The 24,784-nt window shown below is 45.4% G+C and overlaps 1 protein-coding gene across 5 annotated transcripts in view; it reads right to left on the bottom strand.

The window, feature by feature from the left end:
* LOC118359347 (pleckstrin homology domain-containing family A member 7-like) overlaps positions 1 to 24,784 on the bottom strand; it is a 212,284-nt gene that overhangs the window by 26,111 nt on the left and 161,389 nt on the right. For 2 of the 5 annotated variants that reach the window (XM_052480703.1, XM_052480701.1), the window contains 7 exons: positions 22,297 to 22,854; positions 21,309 to 21,885; positions 21,091 to 21,174; positions 19,542 to 19,763; positions 18,063 to 18,116; positions 6,713 to 6,796; positions 5,885 to 5,950 (listed from right to left, as the gene is read on the bottom strand). In XM_052480703.1, the coding sequence (XP_052336663.1) occupies positions 5,885 to 5,950; positions 6,713 to 6,796; positions 18,063 to 18,116; positions 19,542 to 19,763; positions 21,091 to 21,174; positions 21,309 to 21,885; positions 22,297 to 22,854 (1,645 nt within the window). The remainder of the gene's footprint in view (positions 1 to 5,884; positions 5,951 to 6,712; positions 6,797 to 18,062; positions 18,117 to 19,541; positions 19,764 to 21,090; positions 21,175 to 21,308; positions 21,886 to 22,296; positions 22,855 to 24,784) is intronic. The other 3 variants (XM_052480702.1, XM_035737866.2, XM_035737868.2) reach the window with 3 other exon arrangements.

Below are 24,784 nucleotides of genomic sequence, written 5' to 3'. Positions count from 1 at the left end.
TGGTAGTCCCTCCTCATCTCATCTAGACTGCTCTCTCTAAGGGTCTATGGTAGTCCCTCCTCATCTCATCTAGACTGCTCTCTCTAAGGGTCTATGGTAGTCCCTCCTCATCTCATCTAGACTGCTCTCTCTAAGGGTCTATGGTAGCCCCTCCTCATCTCATCAAGACTGCTCTCTCTCTAAGGGTCTATGGTAGTCCCTGCTCATTTCATGTAGAGTAGACCGCTCTCTCTAAGGGTTTATGGTTGTCCCTCCTCATCTCATCGAGACTGCTCTCTCTAAGGGTCTATGGTAGTCCCTCCTCATCTCATCTAGACTGCTCTCTCTAAGGCTCTATTGGTAGTCCCTCCCCATCTTATCTAGACTGCTCTCTCCAAGGGTCTATGGTAGTCCCTACTCATCTCATCTAGACTGCTCTCAAAGGGCCTATGGTAGTCCCTCCTCATCTCATCTAGACTGCTCTCTCTCAGGGTCTATGGTAGTCCCTCCTCATCTAATCTAGACCGCTCTCTAAGGGCCTATGGTAGTCCCTCCTCATCTCATCAAGACTTCTCTCTCGAAGGGTCTATGGTAGTCCCTACTCATCTCATCTAGACTGCTCTCTCTCTCAGGGTCTATGGTAGTCCCTCATCTTATCTAGACTGCTCTCTCTAAGGGTCTATGGTAGTCCCTCCTCATCTCATCTAGACTGCTCTCTCTCTCTCAGGGTCTATGGTAGTCCCTCATCTTATCTAGACTGCTCTCCCTAAGGGTCTATGGTAGTCCCTCCTCATCTCATCTAGACTGTTCTCTCGAAGGGTCTATGGTAGTCCCTACTCATCTCATCTAGACTGCTCTCTCGAAGGGCCTATGGTAGTCCCTACTCATCTCATCTAGACTGCTCTCTCTCTCAGGGTCTATGGTAGTCCCTCCTCATCTAATCTAGACTGCTCTCTAAGGGCCTATGGTAGTCCCTCCTCATCTCATCTAGACCGCTCTCTCTCAGGGTCTATGGTTGTCCCTCATCTTATCTAGACTGCTCTCTCTCTCTCAGGGTCTATGGTAGTCCCTCCTCATCTTAAGGGCCTATGGTTGTCCCTCATCTTATCTAGACTGCTCTCTCTCTAAGGGTCTATTGGTAGTCCCTCATCTCATCTAGACTGCTCTCTCTCAGGGTCTATGGTAGTCCCTCCTCATCTAATCTAGACTGCTCTCTAAGGGCATATGGTAGTCCCTCCTCATCTCATCTAGACTGCTCTCTCTCAGGGTCTATGGTTGTCCCTCATCTTATCTAGACTGCTCTCTCTCTCTCAGGGTCTATGGTAGTCCCTCATCTCATCTAGACTGCTCTCTCTCAGGGTCTATGGTAGTCCCTCATCTTATCTAGACTGCTCTCTCTAAGGGTCTATGGTAGTCCCTCCTCATCTCATCTAGACTGTTCTCTCTAAGGGTTTATGGTAGTCCCTCCTCATCTCATCTACAGTAGACCGCTCTCTCTAAGGGCCTATGGTTGTCCCTCATCTAATCTAGACTGTTCTCTCTAAGGGTCTATGGTAGTCCCTCCTCATCTCATCTAGACTGTTCTCTCTAAGGGTCTATGGTAGTCCCTCATCTCATCTAGACTGCTCTCTCTAAGGGTTTATGGTAGTCCCTCCTCATCTCATTTACAGTAGACCGCTCTCTCTAAGGGCCTATGGTAGTCCCTCATCTTATCTAGACGGCTCTCTCTCTAAGGGTCTATTAGTAGTCCCTCCTCATCTCATCTAGACTGCTCTCTCTAAGGGTCTATGGTAGTCCCTCCTCATCTCATCTAGACTGCTCTCTCTAAGGGTCTATGGTAGTCCCTCCTCATCTCATCTAGACTGCTCTCTCTCAGAGTCTATGGTAGTCCCTCCTCATCTCATCTAGACTGCTCTCTCTAAGGGTCTATGGTAGTCCCTCCTCATCTCATCTAGACTGCTCTCTCTAAGGGTCTATGGTAGTCCCTCCTCATCTCATCTAGACTGCTCTCTCTAAGGGTCTATGGTAGTCCCTCCTCATCTCATCTAGACTGCTCTCTCTAAGGGTCTATGTTAGTCCCTCCTCATCTCATCTAGACTGCTCTCTCTAAGGGTCTATGGTAGTCCCCCTCATCTCATCTAGACTGCTCTCTCTAAGGGTCTATGGTAGTCCCTCCTCATCTCATCTAGACTGCACTCTCTAAGGGTCTATGGTAGTCCCTACTCATCTCATCTAGACTGCTCTCTCTAAGGGTCTATGGTAGTCCCCCTCATCTCATCTAGACTGCTCTCTCTAAGGGTCTATGGTAGTCCCTCCTCATCTCATCTAGACTGCTCTCTCTAAGGGTCTATGGTAGTCCCTCCTCATCTCATCTAGACTGCTCTCTCTAAGGGTCTATGGTAGTCCCTCCTCATCTCATCTAGACTGCTCTCTCTAAGGGTCTATGGTAGTCCCTCCTCATCTCATCTAGACTGCTCTCTCTAAGGGTCTATGGTAGCCCCTCCTCATCTCATCAAGACTGCTCTCTCTCTAAGGGTCTATGGTAGTCCCTGCTCATTTCATGTAGAGTAGACCGCTCTCTCTAAGGGTTTATGGTTGTCCCTCCTCATCTCATCGAGACTGCTCTCTCTAAGGGTCTATGGTAGTCCCTCCTCATCTCATCTAGACTGCTCTCTCTAAGGCTCTATTGGTAGTCCCTCCCCATCTTATCTAGACTGCTCTCTCCAAGGGTCTATGGTAGTCCCTACTCATCTCGACTGCTCTCAAAGGGCCTATGGTAGTCCCTCCTCATCTCATCTAGACTGCTCTCTCTAAGGGCCTATGGTAGTCCCTCATCTCATCTAGACTGCTCTCTCTCTCAGGGTCTATGGTAGTCCCTCATCTTATCTAGACTGCTCTCTCTAAGGGTCTATGGTAGTCCCTCCTCATCTCATCTAGACTGCTCTCTCTCTCAGGGTCTATGGTAGTCCCTCATCTTATCTAGACTGCTCTCCCTAAGGGTCTATGGTAGTCCCTCCTCATCTCATCTAGACTGTTCTCTCGAAGGGTCTATGGTAGTCCCTACTCATCTCATCTAGACTGCTCTCTCGAAGGGTCTATGGTAGTCCCTACTCATCTCATCTAGACTGCTCTCTCTCTCAGGGTCTATGGTAGTCCCTCCTCATCTAATCTAGACTGCTCTCTAAGGGCCTATGGTAGTCCCTCCTCATCTCATCTAGACCGCTCTCTCTCAGGGTCTATGGTTGTCCCTCATCTTATCTAGACTGCTCTCTCTCTCTCAGGGTCTATGGTAGTCCCTCCTCATCTTAAGGGCCTATGGTTGTCCCTCATCTTATCTAGACTGCTCTCTCTCTAAGGGTCTATTGGTAGTCCCTCATCTCATCTAGACTGCTCTCTCTCAGGGTCTATGGTAGTCCCTCCTCATCTAATCTAGACTGCTCTCTAAGGGCCTATGGTAGTCCCTCCTCATCTCATCTAGACTGCTCTCTCTCAGGGTCTATGGTTGTCCCTCATCTTATCTAGACTGCTCTCTCTCTCTCAGGGTCTATGGTAGTCCCTCATCTCATCTAGACTGCTCTCTCTCTCAGGGTCTATGGTAGTCCCTCATCTTATCTAGACTGCTCTCTCTAAGGGTCTATGGTAGTCCCTCCTCATCTCATCTAGACTGTTCTCTCTAAGGGTTTATGGTAGTCCCTCATCTCATCTACAGTAGACCGCTCTCTCTAAGGGCCTATGGTTGTCCCTCATCTAATCTAGACTGTTCTCTCTAAGGGTCTATGGTAGTCCCTCCTCATCTCATCTAGACTGTTCTCTCTAAGGGTCTATGGTAGTCCCTCATCTCATCTAGACTGCTCTCTCTAAGGGTCTATGGTAGTCCCTCCTCATCTCATCTAGACTGTTCTCTCTAAGGGTTTATGGTAGTCCCTCCTCATCTCATTTACAGTAGACCGCTCTCTCTAAGGGCCTATGGTAGTCCCTCATCTTATCTAGACGGCTCTCTCTCTAAGGGTCTATTAGTAGTCCCTCCTCATCTCATCTAGACTGCTCTCTCTCTCAGGGTCTATTGGTAGTCCCTCCTCATCTCATCTAGACTGCTCTCTCTCAGGGTCTATTGTTGTCCCTCATCTTATCTAGACTGCTCTCTCTCTCTCAGGGTCTATGGTAGTCCCTCCTGATCTTATCTAGACTGCTCTCTCTAAGGGCCTATGGTTGTCCCTCATCTAATCTAGACTGCTCTCTCTAAGGGTCTATGGTAGTCCCTCATCTCATCTAGACTGCTCTCTCTAAGGGCCTATGGTTGTCCCTCCTCATCTCATCGAGACTGCTCTCTCCAAGGGCCTATGGTAGTCCCTCCTCATCTCATCGAGACTGCTCTCTCCAAGGGTCTATGGTAGTCCCTCCTCATCTCATCTAGACTGTTCTCTCGAAGGGTCTATGGTAGTCCCTACTCATCTCATCTAGACTGCTCTCTCTAAGGGTCTATGGTAGTCCCTCATCTCATCTAGACTGCTCTCTCTAAGGGCCTATGGTTGTCCCTTATCTAATCTAGACTGCTCTCTCTAAGGGCCCATGGTTGTCCCTCATCTAATCTAGACTGCTCTCTCTAAGGGCCTATGGTTGTCCCTCATCTATTCTCGACTGCTCTCTCTAAGGGCCTATGGTAGTCCCTCATCTCATCTAGACTGCTCTCTCTAAGGGCCTATGGTTGTCCCTTATCTAATCTAGACTGCTCTCTCTAAGGGCCCATGGTTGTCCCTCATCTAATCTAGACTGCTCTCTCTAAGGGCCTATGGTAGTCCCTCCTCATCTCATCTAGACTGCTCTCTCTCAGGGTCTATGGTAGTCCCTCCTCATCTCATCTAAACTGCTCTCTCGAAGGGTCTATGGTAGTCCCTCCTCATCTCATCTAAACTGCTCTCTCTAAGGGTCTATGGTAGTCCCTTCTCATCTAATCTAAACTGCTCTTTCTAAGAATCTATGGTAGTCCCTCATCTCATCTAGACTGCTCTCTCTCTAAGGGCCTATGGTTGTCCCTTATCTAATCTAGACTGCTCTCTCTAAGGGCCCATGGTTGTCCCTCATCTAATCTAGACTGCTCTCTCTAAGGGTCTATGGTAGTCCCTTCTCATCTCATCTAAACTGCTCTCTCTAAGGGTCTATGGTAGTCCCTCCTCATCTCATGTAAACTGCTCTCTCTAAGGGTCTATGGTAGTCCCTCCTCATCTCATCTAAACTGCTCTCTCTAAGGGTCTATGGTAGTCCCTCATCTCATCTAAACTGCTCTCTCTAAGGGTCTATGGTAGTCCCTCCTCATCTCATCTAAACTGCTCTCTCTAAGGGTCTATGGTAGTCCCTCATCTCATCTAAACTGCTCTCTCTAAGGGTCTATGGTAGTCCCTCATCTCATCTAAACTGCTCTCTCTAAGGGTCTATGGTAGTCCCTTCTCATCTCATCTAAACTGCTCTCTCTAAGGGTCTATGGTAGTCCCTCATCTCATCTAGACTGCTCTCTCTCTCAGGGTCTATGGTTGTCCCTCATCTCATCTAGACTGCTCTCTCTAAGGGCCCATGGTTGTCCCTCATCTAATCTAGACTGCTCTCTAAGGGCCTATGGTTGTCCCTCTTCATCTCATCTAGACTGCTCTCTCTCAGGGTCTATGGTAGTCCCTCCTCATCTCATCTAAACTGCTCTCTCTAAGGGTCTATGGTAGTCAGTGTCTCATCATCTCAGCTAAAACAAAAACTCAATGTCCCTAAAGCCAAAACTCAATGTCCTTTTGCGAGAACAGTGGAAAATGTTATTGAGGGTTACGGGTGGGAGAGAGAGAGAGAGAGAGAGAGAGAGAGAGAGAAAGAGAGTGTGCGAGTGTGTGTGTGTGTAATGTGGAAAACTGCTCATACTTACATCAACGTCACTCTCAGCTATTTTGACAGGTTTCGTCACTTCTTTCAACGACGGACTTCCAACCACCTTGGAACCAGAAAACAAAGACATTTTCAAATAGTGTTGCTCTGTGTTTATCGGCTGTTGAGGACACTGAACGGTTCCCCTGAAAGCACAACGAGGAGACCGTCAGAGTGAATTCCTACTCTGTCATCATGGTACAAAGAGCCACTGACAGGTGTACAATATGACACAGAGAAATAAAGAAACTCTTTCCATGAACACATCATGATGACCATGACCATGGGTTTTCTTTCAGTTAAGAAAATATATCATCATATCTTTTCATAGCAATAAGATGGGTTGGAAATACATGGATTTGTACAACCATTTTATTGAATTCCTAGAGTATATTCTGACCCAACTGGGATGTTGGTAACCATGCTGTGTTTTGTTGTTGTGGGAATACATGAAGGAGACCAACACGATGGTGCAAGCTGCTAGCTTTTCAACCACCGAACCAACCACAGCAACCACAGCACATGCACTGCAGAGCCATCCCAGAACCACCAATCACGTTGCTGAGGAGTCACGGGTCAGGGGTTACAGAGGGGTCAATGCCAAGCCAGTGCCCACACACAGCCATGGACATAGACACGCAGTGTTAAGCGAAGGGATGGTCTCTCTCATAAAAATGTATACACACACGCTCATACACTCAATCACACAATCTTGCGCTCGAGCGCACACACCCATTTACACATTGCTATATACACACAGACGCACGCACACACACAGAGACACACACAAAACATCCAGATGCACATACAGTGTGTCCACAGTGCTTACGTTCCATAGTGGCCCGAGAGGCCCGGCAGTGCAGTGCAGTAGCACACTGTGAGCCATGAGGATCAACGGCTCTAAACTTTTGATCTGTGTCAAATAGGAGATAGAGAGCCACTGTTACAAAATGGCTGCCGTTCGCTATGAGCAAGATATCAATTTGACCAATTGAATACATCAGTTTATATACCAACTGTTACGTCATATTTACAACAGTCAGCATTATGGTCGTCTAGTGGTTGTGAAACCCACCCGTAGCATGCTGGCTGGACTTCATCAGTGACCTTCACCTTCTCTGTGATTTAAAGCCAACTGTAGTTCACAGACTCTATTGGTGAAGATGGTTGTATTTGAATGGTGTGTTGTTGTGCAGAAATTTGTGCTCTGGGCAGGGAAGAATATAATGTACTCTCTGGTACAATGTAAGGCTTGGTTGATAACACCACCAGCGTTTTTCATACATCCAGCAACTCAACCTTTTGTCCTTTGGTTTGATAGAAAGGTTGTATTATCGACAACCAAGACACCAGAGCCGTGTTCATTAGGCTCGAAACTGAAGAAAACTTACTGAAAGAGGGACATTTTTATTTTGCGTTGCAATCATTAAAAAGGAGTAGAAGGAGAAGTAGTATTAGTAGTAGCAGTAACAATATTAGTAATCGTAGTAACAGTAGCAGTAATAATACAAGCAGCAGTATTATTTTTATTATAGCAGTAATAACATTAGTAACAGTAGCAGTAACACTATTAGTAGTAGTAGTAGTAGTAGTAGTAACAGTAGTAGTAGCAGTAACAGTAGTAGTAGTAACAGTAGTAGTAGTAGTAGTAACAGTAGTAGTAGTAGCAGTAGTAACAGTAGCAGTAGTAACAGTAGTAGTAGTAACAGTAGTAGTAGTAGTAGTAGCAGTAGTAACAGTAGCAGTAGTAACAGTAGTAGTAGTAGTAACAGTAGTAGTAACACTAGTAGTAGTAGTAACAGTAGTAGTAACAGTACCAGTAGTAGTAGTAACAGTAGTATTAGTAACAGTAGTAGTAGTAACAGTAGTAGTAGTAACAGTACCAGTAGTAGTAGTAACAGTATCAGTAGTAACAGTATCAGTAGTAACAGTAGTAGTAGGATTAGTAACAGTATCAGTAGTAACAGTAGTAGTAGTAACAGTAGAAGTAGTAGCAGAAGTAACAGTAGCAGTATCAGTAGTAACAGTTGCAGTATCAGTAGTAACAGTCTTAATATAAGCAGCAGTATTATTATTATTATTATAGCAGTAGTAGAAGTAACAGTAATAGTAGTAGTAAGAGTAGTAGTAGTAACAGTAGCAGTAGTAACAGTAGCAGTAGCAGTAGTAATAGTAACAGTAGCAGTAGTAACAGTAACAGTAGCAGTAGTAACAGTAACAGTAGCAGTAGTAACTGTAGCAGTAGTAACTGTAGCAGTAGTAGTAGTAGTAACAGTAGTAGTAGTAACAGTAGTAACAGTAGTAGTGAAAGTAGTAACAGTAGTGAAAGTAGTAGTAGTAGTAACAGTAGTAGTAACAGTAGTAACAGTAGTAGTGAAAGTAGTAACAGTAGTGAAAGTAGTAGTAGTAACAGTAGTAGTTGTAGTAGTAACAGTAGAAGTTGTAGTAGTAACAGTAGTAAACGTAGTAACAGTAGTAGTAGTAACAGTAGTAACAGTAACAGTATTAGTAGTAGTAGTAGTAGTAACAGTAGTAGTAGCAGTAACAGTAGTAGTAGTAACAGTAGTAGTAGTAGTAGTAACAGTAGTAGTAGTAGCAGTAGTAACAGTAGCAGTAGTAACAGTAGTAGTAGCAGAAGTAACAGTAGTAGTAGCAGAAATAACAGTAGTAGTAGTAGTATCAGTAGTAACAGTATCAGTAGTAACAGTAGTAGTAGCATTAGTAACAGTATCAGTAGTAACAGTAGTAGTAGCAGTAGTAACAGAAGTAACAGTAGTTGTAGCAGAAGTAACAGTAGTAGTAGTAGTAGTAGCAGAAGTAACAGTAGCAGCAGTAGTAGTAGTAGTAGTAGCAGTAGTAACAGTAGCAGTAGTGGCAGTAGTAGTAGTAGTAGTAGTAGTAACAGTAGTAGTAGTAGCAGAAGTAACAGTAGCAGTATCAGTAGTAACAGTAGTAGTAGCAGTAGTAACAGAAGTAACAGTAGTTGTAGCAGAAGTAACAGTAGTAGTAGTAGTAGTAGCAGAAGTAACAGTAGCAGCAGTAGTAGTAGTAACAGTAGCAGTAGTAACAGTAGCAGTAGTAGTAGTAGTAACAGTAGCAGTAGTAGTAGTAGTAACAGTAGTAGTAGTAGCAGAAGTAACAGTAGCAGTATCAGTAGTAACAGTAGCAGTATCAGTAGTAACAGTCTTAATACAAGCAGCAGTATTATTATTATTATTACTATTATAGCAGTAGTAGTAGTAGAAGTAACAGTAACGGTAGTAGTAAGAGTAGTAGTAGTAACAGTAGCAGTAGTAACAGTAGCAGTAGTAACAATAGCAGAGGTAACAGTAACAGTAACAGTAGCAGTAGTAACAGTAGTAACAGTAGTAGTTGTAGTAGTAACAGTAGTAGTTGTAGTAGTAACAATAGTAGTTGTAGTAGTAACAGTAGTAAACGTAGTAAAAGTAGTAGTAGTAGTAACATTAGTAGTAGTAGTAACAGTAGTAGTAGTAGTAACAGTACCAGTAGTTGTAGTAACAGTGGTAGTAGTAGTAACAGTACCAGTAGTTGTAGTAACAGTAGTAGTAGTAGTGTTAGTAACAGTAATAACAGTAGTAGTAGTAGTAACAGTAGTAACAGTAGTAGTAGTAGTAACAGTAGTAACAGTAGTAACAGTAGTAGTAGTAACAGTAGTAGTAGTAACAGTAGTAACAGTAGTAGTAGTAACAGTAGTAGTAGTAACAGTAGTAACAGTAGTAGTAGTAGTAACAGTAGTAACAGTAGTAGTAGTAGTAACAGTAGTAGTAGTAGTAGTAACAGTAGTAGTAGTAACAGTAGTAGCAGTAGTAACAGTAGTAACAGTAATAACAGTAGTAGTAGTAACAGTAATAACAGTAGTAGTAGTAGTAACAGTAATAACAGTAGTAGTAGTAACAGTAATAACAGTAGTAGTAGTAACAGTAATAACAGTAGTAGTAGTAGTAGTAGTAACAGTAGTAACAGTAATAACAGTAGTAGTAGTAACAGTAGTAACAGTAATAACAGTAGTAGTAGTAGTAACAGTAGTAACAGTAGTAACAGTAGTAGTAGTAACAGTAGTAGCAGTAACAGTAGTAGTAGTAACAGTAGTAACAGTAGTAGCAGTAGTAGTAATAACAGTAGTAGTAGTAACAGTAATAACAGTAGTAGTAGTAACAGTAGTAGTAGTAGTAACAGTAGTAGTAGTAGTAACAGTAGTAACAGTAGTAACAGTAGTAGTAGTAACAGTAGTAGTAGTAACAGTAGTAGTAGTAACAGTAGTAACAGTAGTAGTAGTAACAGTAGTAGTAGTAACAGTAGTAACAGTAGTAGTAGTAACAGTAGTAGTAGTAACAGTAGTAGTAGTAACAGTAGTAACAGTAACAGTAGTAGTAGTAACAGTAGTAGTAGTAACAGTAGTAACAGTAACAGTAGTAGTAGTAACAGTAGTAGTAGTAACAGTAGTAACAGTAGTAGTAGTAACAGTAGTAACAGTAGTAGTAGTAACAGTAGTAACAGTAGTAGTAGTAACAGTAGTAACAGTAGTAGTAGTAACAGTAGTAACAGTAGTAGTAGTAACAGTAGTAACAGTAGTAGTAGTAACAGTAGTAACAGTAGTAGTAGTAACAGTAGTAGTAGTAACAGTAGTAACAGTAACAGTAGTAGTAGTAACAGTAGTAACAGTAGTAACAGTAGTAACAGTAGTAGTAGTAACAGTAGTAACAGTAGTAGTAGTAACAGTAGTAACAGTAGTAGTAGTAGTAGTAACAGTAGTAGTAGTAGTAGTAACAGTAGTAGTAGTAACAGTAATAACAGTAGTAGTAGTAACAGTAATAACAGTAGTAGTAGTAACAGTAGTAACAGTAGTAGTAGTAACAGTAGTAACAGTAGTAGTAGTAACAGTAGTAGTAGTAACAGTAGTAACAGTAGTAGTAGTAACAGTAGTAGTAGTAACAGTAGTAGTAGTAACAGTAGTAACAGTAGTAACAGTAGTAGTAGTAACAGTAATAACAGTAGTAGTAGTAACAGTAGTAACAGTAGTAGTAGTAACAGTAGTAACAGTAGTAACAGTAACAGTAGTAACAATAGTAGTAGTAACAGTAGTAGTAGTAACAGTAGTAACAGTAGTAGTAGTAACAGTAGTAACAGTAGTAGTAGTAACAGTAGTAACAGTAGTAGTAGTAACAGTAGTAACAGTAACAGTAGTAGTAGTAACAGTAGTAGTAGTAACAGTAGTAACAGTAGTAGTAGTAACAGTAGTAGTAGTAACAGTAGTAGTAGTAACAGTAGTAACAGTAACAGTAGTAGTAGTAACAGTAGTAACAGTAGTAACAGTAGTAGTAGTAACAGTAGTAACAGTAACAGTAGTAGTAGTAACAGTAGTAACAGTAGTAGTAGTAACAGTAGTAACAGTAACAGTAGTAGTAGTAACAGTAGTAACAGTAGTAGTAGTAACAGTAGTAACAGTAGTAGTAGTAACAGTAGTAACAGTAACAGTAGTAGTAGTAACAGTAGTAACAGTAACAGTAGTAGTAGTAACAGTAGTAACAGTAGTAGTAGTAACAGTAGTAACAGTAGTAGTAGTAACAGTAGTAGTAGTAGTAGTAACAGTAATAACAGTAGTAGTAGTAACAGTAGTAGTAGTAACAGTAATAACAGTAGTAGTATTCACTGAGGGTCGCTAGCCAGCTATTTGTCGTCCTTAACGTAGGAGACTCTGCTAGCTAGACAACAGCTAACAGCTAACAGCTAGCCAATGTGTACTGTTTCGAATTCAACAACCCGGTCAGGTAGTTTCACATTTTCATTTCATTTCATTTCATTACAGTACAACGGTTTGATTTGTTTGATCGTAGCTAGCTACATAGCTAGCTACATGGCCGTCTTTGTTTCAAAGATAATTGTGTAGTCTAGCGATTTCCTAGGTTAGCTAGCCAGCTATTGTCGTTCTTTTAACGCAGCGTAACGTAAACAACACTGCTAGCTAGCCAGCTAGCCCCGAATAGTAGCACTGCAGAAACTATTACACTCAACGGAACGACTTGATTAGTGTAGTGTCAACAACGCAGCTACTGCCAGCTAGCCTACTTTAGCAGTACTGTATCATTTTAATCATTTTAGTCAATAAGATTCTTGCTACGTAAGCTTAACTTTCTGAACATTCGAGACGTGTAGTCCACTTGTCATTCCAATCTCCTTGCATTAGCGTAGCCTTTTCTGTAGCCTGTCAACTATGTGTCTGTCTATCCCTGTTCTCTCCTCTCTGCACAGACCATACAAACGCTCCACACCGCGTGGCCGCGACCACCCTACTCTGGTGGTCCCAGCGCGTACGACCCACGTGGAGTTCCAGGTCTCCGGTAGCCTCTGGAACTGCCGATCTGCGGCCAACAAGGCAGAGTTCATCTCAGCCTATGCCTCCCTCCAGTCCCTTGACTTCTTGGCATTGACGGAAACATGGATCACCACAGATAACACTGCTACTCCTACTGCTCTCTCCTCGTCCGCCCACGTGTTCTCGCACACCCGAGCTTCTGGTCAGCGGGGTGGTGGCACGGGATCCTCATCTCTCCCAAGTGGTCTTTCTCTCTTTCTCCCCTTACCCATCTGTCTATCGCCTCCTTTGAATTCCATGCTGTCACAGTTACCAGCCCTTTCAAGCTTAACATCCTTATCATTTATCGCCCTCCAGGTTCCCTCGGAGAGTTCATCAATGAGCTTGATGCCTTGATAAGCTCCTTTCCTGAGGACGGCTCACCTCTCACAGTTCTGGGCGACTTTAACCTCCCCACGTCTACCTTTGACTCATTCCTCTCTGCCTCCTTCTTTCCACTCCTCTCCTCTTTTGACCTCACCCTCTCACCTTCCCCCTACTCACAAGGCAGGCAATACGCTTGACCTCATCTTTACTAGATGCTGTTCTTCCACTAACCTCATTGCAACTCCCCTCCAAGTCTCCGACCACTACCTTGTATCCTTTTCCCTCTCGCTCTCATCCAACACTTCCCACACTGCCCCTACTCGGATGGTATCGCGCCGTCCCAACCTTCGCTCTCTCTCCCCCGCTACTCTCTCCTCTTCCATCCTATCATCTCTTCCCTCTGCTCAAACTTTCTCCAACCTATCTCCTGATTCTGCCTCCTCAACCCTCCTCTCCTCCCTTACTGCATCCTTTGACTCTCTATGTCCCCTATCCTCCAGGCCGGCTCGGTCCTCCCCTCCCGCTCCGTGGCTCGACGACTCATTGCGAGCTCACAGAACAGGGCTCCGGGCAGCCGAGCGGAAATGGAGGAAAGTCGCCTCCCTGCGGACCTGGCATCCTTTCACTCCCTCCTCTCTACATCTTCCTCCTCTGTCTCTGCTGCTAAAGCCACTTTCTACCATTCTAAATTCCAAGCATCTGCCTCTAACCCTAGGAAGCTCTTTGCCACCTTCTCCTCCCTCCTGAATCCCCCCCCCCTCCTCCCTCTCTGCAGATGACTTCGTCAACCATTTTGAAAAGAAGGTCGACGACATCCGATCCTCGTTTGCTAAGTCAAACGACACCGCTGGTTCTGCTCACACTGCCCCACCCTATGCTCTGACCTCTTTCTCCCCTCTCTCTCCAGATGAAATCTCGCGTCTTGTGACGGCCGGCCGCCCAACAACCTGCCCGCTTGACCCTATCCCCTCCTCTCTTCTCCAGACCATTTCCGGAGACCTTCTCCCTTACCTCACCTCGCTCATCAACTCATCCCTGACCGCTGGCTACGTCCCTCCCGTCTTCAAGAGAGCGAGAGTTGCACCCCTTCTGAAAAAACCTACACTCGATCCCTCCGATGTCAACAACTACAGACCAGTATCCCTTCTCTCTTTTCTCTCCAAAACTCTTGAGCGTGCCGTCCTTGGCCAGCTCTACCGCTATCTCTCTCAGAATGACCTTCTTGATCCAAATCAGTCAGGTTTCAAGACTAGTCATTCAACTGAGACTGCTCTTCTCTGTATCACGGAGGCGCTCCGCACTGCTAAAGCTAACTCTCTCTCCTCTGCTCTCATCCTTCTAGACCGATCGGCTGCCTTCGATACTGTGAACCATCAGATCCTCCTCTCCACCCTCTCCGAGTTGGGCATCTCCGGCGGTGGATTGCGTCCTACCTGACAGGTCGCTCCTACCAGGTGGCGTGGCGAGAATCTGTCTCCTCACCACGCGCTCTCACCACTGGTGTCCCCCAGGGCTCTGTTCTAGGCCCTCTCTTATTCTCGCTATACACCAAGTCACTTGGCTCTGTCATAACCTCACATGGTCTCTCCTATCATTGCTATGCAGACGACACACAATTAATCTTCTCCTTTCCCCCTTCTGATGACCAGGTGGCGAATCGCATCTCTGCATGTCTGGCAGACATATCAGTGTGGATGACGGATCACCACCTCAAGCTGAACCTCAGCAAGACGGAGCTCCTCTTCCTCCCGGGGAAGGACTGCCCGTTCCATGATCTCGCCATCACGGTTGACAACTCCATTGTGTCCTCCTCCCAGAGCGCTAAGAACCTTGGCGTGATCCTGGACAATACCCTGACGTTCTCAACTAACATCAAGGCGGTGTCCCGTTCCTGTAGGTTCATGCTCTACAACATGATTACGACCCTGCCTCACACAGGAAGCGGCGCAGGTCCTAATCCAGGCACTTGTCATCTCCCGTCTTGATTACTGCAACTCGCTGTTGGCTGGGCTCCCTGCCTGTGCCATTAAACCCCTACAACTCATCCAGAACGCCGCAGCCCGTCTGGTGTTCAACCTTCCCAAGTTCTCGCACGTCACCCCGCTCCTCCGCTCTCTCCACTGGCTTCCAGTTGAAGCTCGCATCCGCTACAAGACCATGGTGCTTGCCTACGGAGCTGTGAGGGGAACGGCACCTCAGTACCTCCAGGCTCTGATCAGGCCCTACACCCAAACAAGGGCACTGCGTTCATCCACCTCTGGCCTGCTCGCCTCCCTACCACTGAGGAAGTACAGTTCCCGCTCAGCCCAGTCAAAACTGTTCGCTGCTCTGGCCCCCCAATGGTGGAACAAACTCCCTCACGACGCCAGGACAGCGGAGTCAATCACCACCTTCCGGAGACACCTGAAACCCCACCTCTTCAAGGAATACCTAGGATAGGGTAAGTAAGGGTAAGTAATCCTTCTCACCCCCCTTCTCCCCCCCCAAAAAAAAGATTTAGATGTAAGTGGCTGTTCCACTGGATGCCATAAGGTGTATGCACCAATTTTGTAAGTCGCTCTGGATAAGAGCGTCTGCTAAATGACTTAAATGTAAATGTAAATGTAGTAGTAGTAGTAGTAGTAGTAGTAGTAACAGTAATAACAGTAGTAGTAGTAACAGTAGTAGGCCTAATAGTAGTGCCAGTTATTTTTGGTGGGTTCTACAACCCTGCCGCTTTTCATAAAATTTGACAAATCGGAAATGGACATTATAGACCTCGGTGGAGCGGTCATCTTGGAACGCAATGACTATTCCTTCAGAAACTGTCTGTAGGTTGAGGTTGTTTTCTGAAATCTGTCTTCACCTACTGATTACTAAAACAACATACTGCGTACTAATCATACTACATATGATTTTCAACATACTGTTTAGTACAGATGTGCTGGGACCGGTGCTAGGACCCATAATTGAAGCTGCATCGGATTTGAGGTCCTTGCACAAGACCAGAGCCCACAATGTTCTGTTTAGTCTTCAAATACTTTAATTTTCTGAGAGATATGAGGAAACAAAGGTTTTACAACAAGGGAGATGTAGATTCCCACAACAGCATCTGCTAGGCTGTATTCCATGTGGTTGAAACTGGCGAGCCAGAGCAGTTTGCCGAGCTTGTGAAGACTCGGCCACCGACAACATTGTTAACAATGCATCCCATTGTTCCTATGCAGTTAAAACTTGATTTACATGATACATCTGTAGTTTATAAGTAATGACTTAGTGGCGGGCAGCATGCAGGCTTTTTCAACATGATGGCAAATTCAGCACTCTGATTGGTGTGTGCCCACACCCATACAAGATGCTTCTTTCCATCAAGAGGCATGTGCGCAGAGAAAATGAAACACAAAAAATGGAAAGGGTTAAAAATGTTTATATTCTGAGAGATGAGGAAACAAAGGTTGGATAAAAAGACAGCGCTAGATTACTAAAATATAAAGCAGCTGTATCTTCTGATTGCTGATTGGTAAAACCGAAGTCGACTACGACTTCATAAGCTCTAAGATTGTCTAATTTAAGTGGTCAAATTCCCAGAGTTGAGAGAAAATGTTGGAAGTCTGGGAGTCTTAATAAATGGCACATTTGTTGGAAGATATCCCATTAAAGTGGACAAGGTTTTTCAAGAGGACAAAAAGCTTAATAATTAAAATAGTTATCAAAAAGTTGTAAATAAGCACACTGGTCATGATTAGTCGACACGTTTTAAAGTTTGAATGGCGATTCTAGCTGAATTGGTGTATGAAAAATAGCCTTCCAAAGAATAAGAAAAAGTCTGAAATAATTTATACAATATTTAAGATCCACTCCGGGATGACATTTCCCCTAGGTAAAGATCTAGGATCAGCATCCCCTACCCCAATCCTAAAATTTGCCATTTAATGGGGAAAATGCTAAACTGACCCAAGATTAGCGTCTCGGGGCAACTTCATCCTACACCGTGAGAAAGCAAGGTGAGTGTGTTAGAGAACTTTGGCCAGGTGTTAGGCCTACAGGTAAGGGGGAACGCACAGAAGAGGAGAAAGAAAGATGGAAAGGGGGGAAAAAAAGAGATGGAAAAGGAGAGGAGAAAGATGGAAAGGAGGAGAAAGAGGGAAAAGGAGGAGAAAGAGGGAAAAGGGGGAGAAAGAGATGGAAAAGGGGGAGAAAGAGATGGAAAAGGGGGAGAAAGAGATGGAAAAGGGAGAGAAAGAGGGAAAAGGAGGAGAAAGAGATGGAAAAGGAGGAGAAAGAGATGGAAAAGGAGGAGAAAGAGATGGAAAAGGAGGAGAAAGAGATGGAAAAGGGAGAGAAAGAGATGGAAAAGGGAGAAAAAGAGGGAAAAGGAGGAGAAAGAGATGGAAAAGGAGGAGAAAGAGATGGAAAAGGGAGAGAAAGAGATGGAAAAGGGGGAGAAAGAGATGGAAAAGGGGGAGAAAGAGATGGAAAAGGGAGAGAAAGAGGGAAAGGAGGAGAAAGAGATGGAAAAGGGAGAGAAAGAGATGGAAAAGGGGGAGAAAGAGATGGAAAAGGGGGAGAAAGAGATGGAAAAGGGAGAGAAAGAGGGAAAAGGGGGAGAAAGAGATGGAAAAGGGAGAGAAAGAGGGAAAAGGAGTAGAAAGAGATGGAAAAGGAGGAGAAAGAGATGGAAAAGGAGGAGAAAGAGATGGAAAAGGAGGAGAAAGAGGGAAAAGGAGGAGAAAGAGGGAAAAGGAGGAGAAAGAGGGAAAAGGAGGAGAAAGAGGGAAAAGGAGGAGAAAGAGGGAAAAGGAGGAGAAAGAGAGGGAAAAGGAGGAGAAAGAGATGGAAAAGGGGGAGAAAGAGATGGAAAAGGGGGAGAAAGAGATGGAAAAGGGAGAGAAAGAGGGAAAAGGAGGAGAAAGAGATGGAAAAGGGAGAGAAAGAGATGGAAAAGGGAGAGAAAGAGGGAAAAGGGGGAGAAAGAGATGGAAAAGGGAGAGAAAGAGGGAAAAGGAGGAGAAAGAGATGGAAAAGGGAGAGAAAGAGGGAAAAGGAGGAGAAAGAGATGGAAAAGGGAGAGAAAGAGATGGAAAAGGGAGAGAAAGAGGGAAAAGGGGGAGAAAGAGATGGAAAAGGGAGAGAAAGAGGGAAAAGGAGTAGAAAGAGATGGAAAAGGAGGAGAAAGAGATGGAAAAGGAGGAGTAAAAAGGGAACAACAGGAGGAGAAAGAGGGAAAAGGAGGAGAAAGAGGGAAAAGGAGGAGAAAGAGGGAAAAGGGGGAGAAAGATGGAAAATGAGGAGAAAGCGATGGAAAATGAGGAGAAAGAGGGAAAAGGAGGAGAAAGAGATGGAAAAGGAGGAGAAAGAGATGGAAAAGGAGGAGAAAGCGATGGAAAATGAGGAGAAAGAGGGAAAAGGAGGAGAAAGATGGAAAAGGAGGAGAGAGGGAAGAGGAGGAGTAAAAAAGGGAACAACAGGAGGAGAGCGACTCTCCATCGCCAGTTCCCACCTTCAAGTCTAGATACTCCAGGTCCTTCTTCAGTTGCATGTAAGTATCGTCAACCTTCAGGGTGGAGTGGAGAGAAAGAAGTGTCAAGCAAAGCGCTAAGGCATTCCAGTATGGAAGTGTACAGAATGATGACAGCTATACACTTCCATATTAGAGATCTAACTGTACAGTCCATAATATTTGCTCTAATGAATCATTGATAATAATACATTGGATTTACACTGAGTGTACAAATCATTAGGAACACTTGCTGTTTCCATGATAGACTGACCAGGTGAATCGAGGTGAACACTATGATCCCTTATTGATGTCACTTGTTAAATCCACTTCAATCAGTGTAGATGAAGACATGGATAATATGTGTGTGCCATTCAGTGGGTTAGTGGGCAAGACAAAAGATTTAAGCGCCTTTGAACAGGGTATGGTAGTAGGTGTCTAAAGAACTGCAAAACTGCTGGGTTTTTCCACGCTCAACAGTTTCCCGTATGTAACAAGAATGGTCCACCCCCCAAAGGACATCCAGCCAACGTGACACAACTGTAGGAAGCATTGGAGTAAACAGGGGCAGCATCCCTGTGGAATGCTTGAGACACCTTGTAGAGTCCATGCCCCAATGAATTGAGTCTGTTCTGGGGGCAAAAGGGGAAGATGTTCCTAATGTTTTGTACAGTGTATATAGCGCTACTCAATAACATCAAATCTACCATAATGGGTTATAGAATGCATAATAATTATTTGTACGTTCTTCTATAATCATACATAGTGGGTTATAGAATGCATAATAATGATTTGTACGTTCTTCTATAATCATTTATAGTGGATTATGAATTAAGGGTGAGATGATTGTAAGCCTATTTTCAAGAATAGGCTGTTGGATAATTGTCAACTGTGAGCCATGTTATAAGAGGAGTAAAACATTCAATTGCGAAAAAGCACACACACACACACACACACACACACACACACACACGCACGCACACGCACACACACACACACACGCACGCACGCACGCACGCACGCACGCACACACACACACACACGCACGCACCATCCATGAGCTTCTCTATGTTATGCCACCTGAGACACAAGACGTGCAAATAAGAAATTGAAGCTACAAGCAGCAGCTCCAACATCACAAGCCCAAATACGTCTCCTAGCAACATCTCAGCCACACACTTCAAAAACACAAAAACATTTGCGAGAGACATCAAAGCCCAGGCAGATAAAAAAAAAATGTTTTAACTGCACCTAAAGCCAACTAGACCAGGATGACAGTATGGAAACTAACTAGCACAACATGCTAACACACAGTACACAGCGACATGAGAGCCTAGCGGGAAAAACAAAAACCCCATGTTACCATGGCCTTATAGAAAGACACTATGGGTGGCAGCCAGCCAGGCCACACAAACAGCCATGCGCCCAGGTTGAGCTCACATCAGTGGGGTAAAGAAGGCCAGGTGTACTGGGGGCCCCCACCTGGTTGCTGCTGCCGCGGCCCATGGGGCCTGGGGGGCCTAGTAAGGACCCCAGAGAAGAAGGGCCGGAGGAGAAGAGGGGGTTGTTGTTGGTGGGGCGGAGGTGGGGGCCAGAGGGGCTGTAGTTGAAGTGCTGCATCTGGGTTACCGTGTGGTGGCGAGCGGCGGCCATCTTTGCCTGATGCCTCCGGAGCTGAATGAGCAGGAGGGTGAGTTCCTCCGGCTGCATGTGTAATAGCAGTGTGTCCCATGGGGGTCAGAGGGAGGGAGTGGCGGAGTTAATATCCCAACGCAGATAGACATCCCAACGCAGATAGACATCCCAACGCAGATAGACATCCCAACGCAGATAGACATCCCAACGCAGATAGACATCCCAACGCAGATAGACATCCCAACGCAGATAGACATCCCACCGCAGATAGACATCCCAACGCAGATAGACATCCCAACGCAGATAGACAGCCCAACGCAGATAGACAGCCCAACGCAGATAGACTGCCCAACGCAGATAGACTGCCCAACGCAGATAGACTGCCCAACGCAGATAGACTGCCCAACGCAGATAGACTGCCCAACAGAGATAGACTGCCCAACAGTTAGCCAAGATACTCAGAGCTGTATAGAATACAGTTAGGTTCAACTGCTCAGTCCTGTTAGCACCAAACATTCCATGATAATTACATTTAGGGTTGGCACAATTTCCGAATAATAGTGTAATCGACAATTATCTACAGTAACCGTGAACCCCCCCCCCCAAAAGAATAGCTTTCATACATTCAGTGTAGAAGGGGTGGGAATTCAACTTCCTTTTCAAGTAGATCTAGTTTACCCAATAGCAGTTTCACATTTTTACATGAAGAGGGTAAAGCTGTGTTGTGTTCATTAGGTATTATGCATTATAATAAATTATAAGCTCAAAATATTTGTTGGCAAAAATGACAATAACTGTGGTCATTTGCATGGCAATTAATTACTACATCAACATTACTACATTCCAACTTTGCAATCTTACTGGAGACTTCACAAAAGTCAAACAAATTGTAGTGGAGACACCTTACCAGTTTTGCAGGCAGTGTTATGTTGGCTAGCAAAGTGATATAGCTAACTAACTAGCTAAGTTGTTTCACCCCACAGTTAGCCAAGTTTGCTAGCTAAAGTTATTAACAGTAAGTTAGCCACCGCTCCTACACTCTTCTGCTAGCTACAGTAACAATATTGTGTCACTAACACGTCTTAAAAAATAACAAAGTGTCTCTGGTTGTGTTTAAATTTTACCGATAAGGACGCAGTCCACTTTCCAAGTGTATTGCCTTGGAACTATTGATCCCGACACGGAGGCCATTCAAATATCTCTATCTACATCTGAAAACTGTATGAACCAGAATGTTGCTGGTTCACGTCCCATAGCTGTCATAGTAAAGAAGTACTGTAAGTAAGTTAACCCGATTGCAAGGTGTCCACGTTATTCAAGAAACACTCGATCCCAGACTTCATGTTATTATCTAACGCAACATGTTTGGGTTGTGACTGGGTGCGTGAGGCCGTACCGTCTTCCCGTGAAGGCTGGGCGCGCTGACCGTGTGTGTGATGTAGCAGGAGGGAGGGATGGACCGTCTGTCGATGGTGGCAGCCTGGTGAACACACACACACACACACACACACACACACACACACACAGCAGTTAAACAGTCCATTAAGCTGCCGTTATTACACCTGCATAATACTGTCAGAAAAATGACAAACCTGTCATTATTCAAATTCTTACGTTGAGCAACTGAGACTTGGCTCTCCGGGGGGACCCAGCCACAGGCACATCCAGCGCGGGCCTCTCTCCCAGGGGCATTACTACCACCCGGTCAGCAGGCGTATGGGGCCTCCGCGGGGGGGACAGGGCCCTGGAGCTCCTTGGGGGTCCCAGTGGGGGGATGTCAGAGGGATCAGGGGGTACCGACACACAGCGGGGCACCTCGGAGCTGGGCCGTGGGGGGGGGACCGTGGAGGGGGGCCTGTTCCCGAAGGGGTAGTCCGGGGAAGGTGTGTAGAGGGGGGCGGTGGGGCTGCCGTGGCGGAACTGGTGGCGCTGCTGCCACTCATACAGCTGCCATACGGTGCCAGGCCCACCGATGCCACCCCCGTCCCTGGCAACGGTACCCTGGGAGTTCGGGGGTCCGAGGCGGAAGTGGCTAAGGCGGTCCTGGGCGTATTTGTACTCCCCGTGGCGTGCAGCCGTGGGGGGGCTGTGGCGTGGGGTCTTTGGTAGTGTCTGGTAGGCCTCCTGGCCGATGAACGTGGGCTGGGTCGGAGGGGTGTGGCGGGGCAGGGTACTCCCTCTAGAGGGGGTACTAAAGGATGGAGAACAGGTCAGAGGTCAGACAAAGGCAAGATGGTGAACTGTGTGTCATCGTGTTGCTGATCTACATTTTTCTGGCTTAGCAGAGTCTGAGTACAGTAGTGAAGCTAAGTGTTATGAAGCTTTGACTGACACATGTTTGCATTATTCCCAGAGCACCACTAGAGGGAGATGTTGGCTCTGGCTGTATACACCCCGTAACCTTTATGTCCATGACGCACATAAATCAACCAAACCTAACACCGAACATTATCTAGTAGAATGATTTTGCGTGCGTGTGCCTGCATGTGTGTATGAAAGTATTTGGTTGAATGCACCACAACATTTGTGAGTGTGCTGTGTAAGGTAGGCCGATGATAAACACTCATATGAGTGGTGGTGTGACGTGAACCGTGACCTTTACCCTTTGTGCTCGACCCTCTGCACCTTGACCCAGTGTTCCACCTGCTCCAGGGCACTCCTCCTCTGCACCTGCCGGTGAGTATCCATCACCTGGGGGGGCAGGGTGGCCCTCTGGTACGTCCCCGTCCCCATCCCGTTGGGTTCCAGGGTGGGTGTCCCGTTCCTCAGACAGGCCCCGGGGGGTGGGGTTGAGGTGGTGTACGACGGGGCGCGCATTTGCACCCTGGAGGAGGGCGCAGATGTAGTTGAGGAGGCTGAGTATGGTGGAAGGGGAGAGAGACTGCTAGGAGGGACGGCATCCATTTCAATTTGAATGTTCCCACCACCAAGGACAATTTCTGAAGCAATGGGATTGGGCGTGTCGTTCCAGAAGCTACAGTGCTGCTCGGTTTCTCGGTGGATGTCAGCCGGTTGGAGGACCACCCCATCGCTATGGAGATGGAGGTCGACTGGGGGATGGGGGGCATTCTCAGTATAGTTGTTGACGTGGTTGGTTTGTGGTACTGCCTGGCGCTCTGACACGCTGGGCATTTCCGATATCTCCGATGTTTCCGAAGGTCTAGGAAGAGAACGAGAGAGTGAAGTTTTAGTTTGGCTCTCGACTGATAGCAACAACACAATTATTGCCATTGTATCAGGACAGTGTAACTAGGGTTTGCACAACTCCAGTAACTTTCCCAAAACTCCTGGTTTGGAGGATAATTGTACAACCCTAGTAAGAACATTGAGTCTATCTCCACATGTTTCATACCTCTAACCTCTCACAGATATATCGGTTCACCAATATTGGCCTTTTACTGGGGACGATAATTCCACCAATAACCAATATTCAATAAATAACATGAAAAAAGGCAATCTCATGCTGATCTGAATACTTGCTGCCATTATAGTCTCAATGTATGAAATCAACAATTGAAGGATAGTTATTAGACAATTGCTCTTTTGGATAGCAAATCATGATTACACTTTTTCATTTCCCTGCTGTAAAACAGTATATCGGCAGATATATCGGTATTGGTAAGTTTTGTCCCCCAAAAAACGAAATTGGTATCGGACCCAAAAAAAAACTATACGGTCAGGCTCAAGTTATGTTAGATCTAACTTTCAGTAGTTCACTAGAGAGTCATTATTTGATCACTTCATATCTCCAATGACAACTAAGTGCAGTGTTAACATTAGCATAGCATTTCAAATCAAATCAAATGTATTTATATAGCCCTTCGTACATCAGCTGATATCTCAAAGTGCTGTACAGTAATCCAGCCTAAAACCCCAAACAGCAAGCAATGCAGGTGTAGAAGCACGGTGGCTAGGAAAAACTCTCTAGAAAGGCCAAAACCTAGGAAGAAACCTAGAGAGGAACCAGGCTATGTGGGGTGGCCAGTCCTCTTCTGGCTGTGCCGGGTGGAGATTATAACAGAACATGGCCAAGATGTTCAAATGTTCATAGGATGGCATTTAGCCCTGATTGACACTAACATGAATGAAGGGCCCATCAAAGTAAGATACAGGGCCCTAGCCTCCCAGCTACAGGGAAAACCAGGCAAATCCCCCCCATCTAGAGTAAAAAAAACTGGGCTACTTAGCATTAGCATATTAGTGTGGCCTAGCCTGGGTCTCTCACGCTCGCTAAACTGACAGCCACTTGTGCTAAGGCAAACAGCTCAGCGTGGCTAAAGGATTGGCGGGGAATGAGCGGTCATATTTGCGCTGATAGACACAATCATTTCCCTCCACTGACACATGAATAATAGATATGAGCCTCTCATTAATCAAATACAGCGTTCCAGGATGGCTCATCAAATACAACGCTCCAGGATGGCTCATCAAATACAGAGCTCCAGGATGGCTCATCAAATACAACACGCTCCAGGATGGCTCATCAAATACAACGCTCCAGGATGGCTCATCAAATACAGAGCTGTAGGATGGCTCATCAAATACAACACGCTCCAGGATGGCTCATCAAATACAGAGCTCCATGATGGCTCATCAAATACAGAGCTCCAGGATGGCTCATCAAATACAGAGCTCCATGATGGCTCATCAAATACAGAGCTCCAGGATGGCTCATCAAATACAGAGCTCCATGATGGCTCATCAAATACAGAGCTCCAGGATGGCTCATCAAATACAGAGCTCCATGATGGCTCATCAAATACAGAGCTCCAGGGTGGCTCATCAAATACAGAGCTCCAGGGTGGCTCATCAAATACAGAGCTCCAGGATGGCTCATCAAATACAACGCTCCAGGGTGGCTCATCAAATACAGAGCTCCAGGATGGCTCATCAAATACAACGCTCCAGGATGGCTCATCAAATACAACGCTCCAGGATGGCTCATCAAATACAGAGCTCCAGGATGGCTCATCAAATACAGAGCTCCAGGATGGCTCATCAAATACAGAGCTCCAGGATGGCTCATCAAATACAGAGCTCCAGGATGGCTCATCAAATACAGAGCTCCAGGATGGCTCATCAAATACAGA

The sequence above is a fragment of the Oncorhynchus keta genome, chromosome 26 (genome assembly GCF_023373465.1).
Source record: "Oncorhynchus keta strain PuntledgeMale-10-30-2019 chromosome 26, Oket_V2, whole genome shotgun sequence".
NCBI lineage: Eukaryota > Metazoa > Chordata > Actinopteri > Salmoniformes > Salmonidae > Oncorhynchus > Oncorhynchus keta.
Note: the sequence above shows the minus strand (reverse complement) of the source record. Positions and strands in the feature narration are given on the sequence as shown.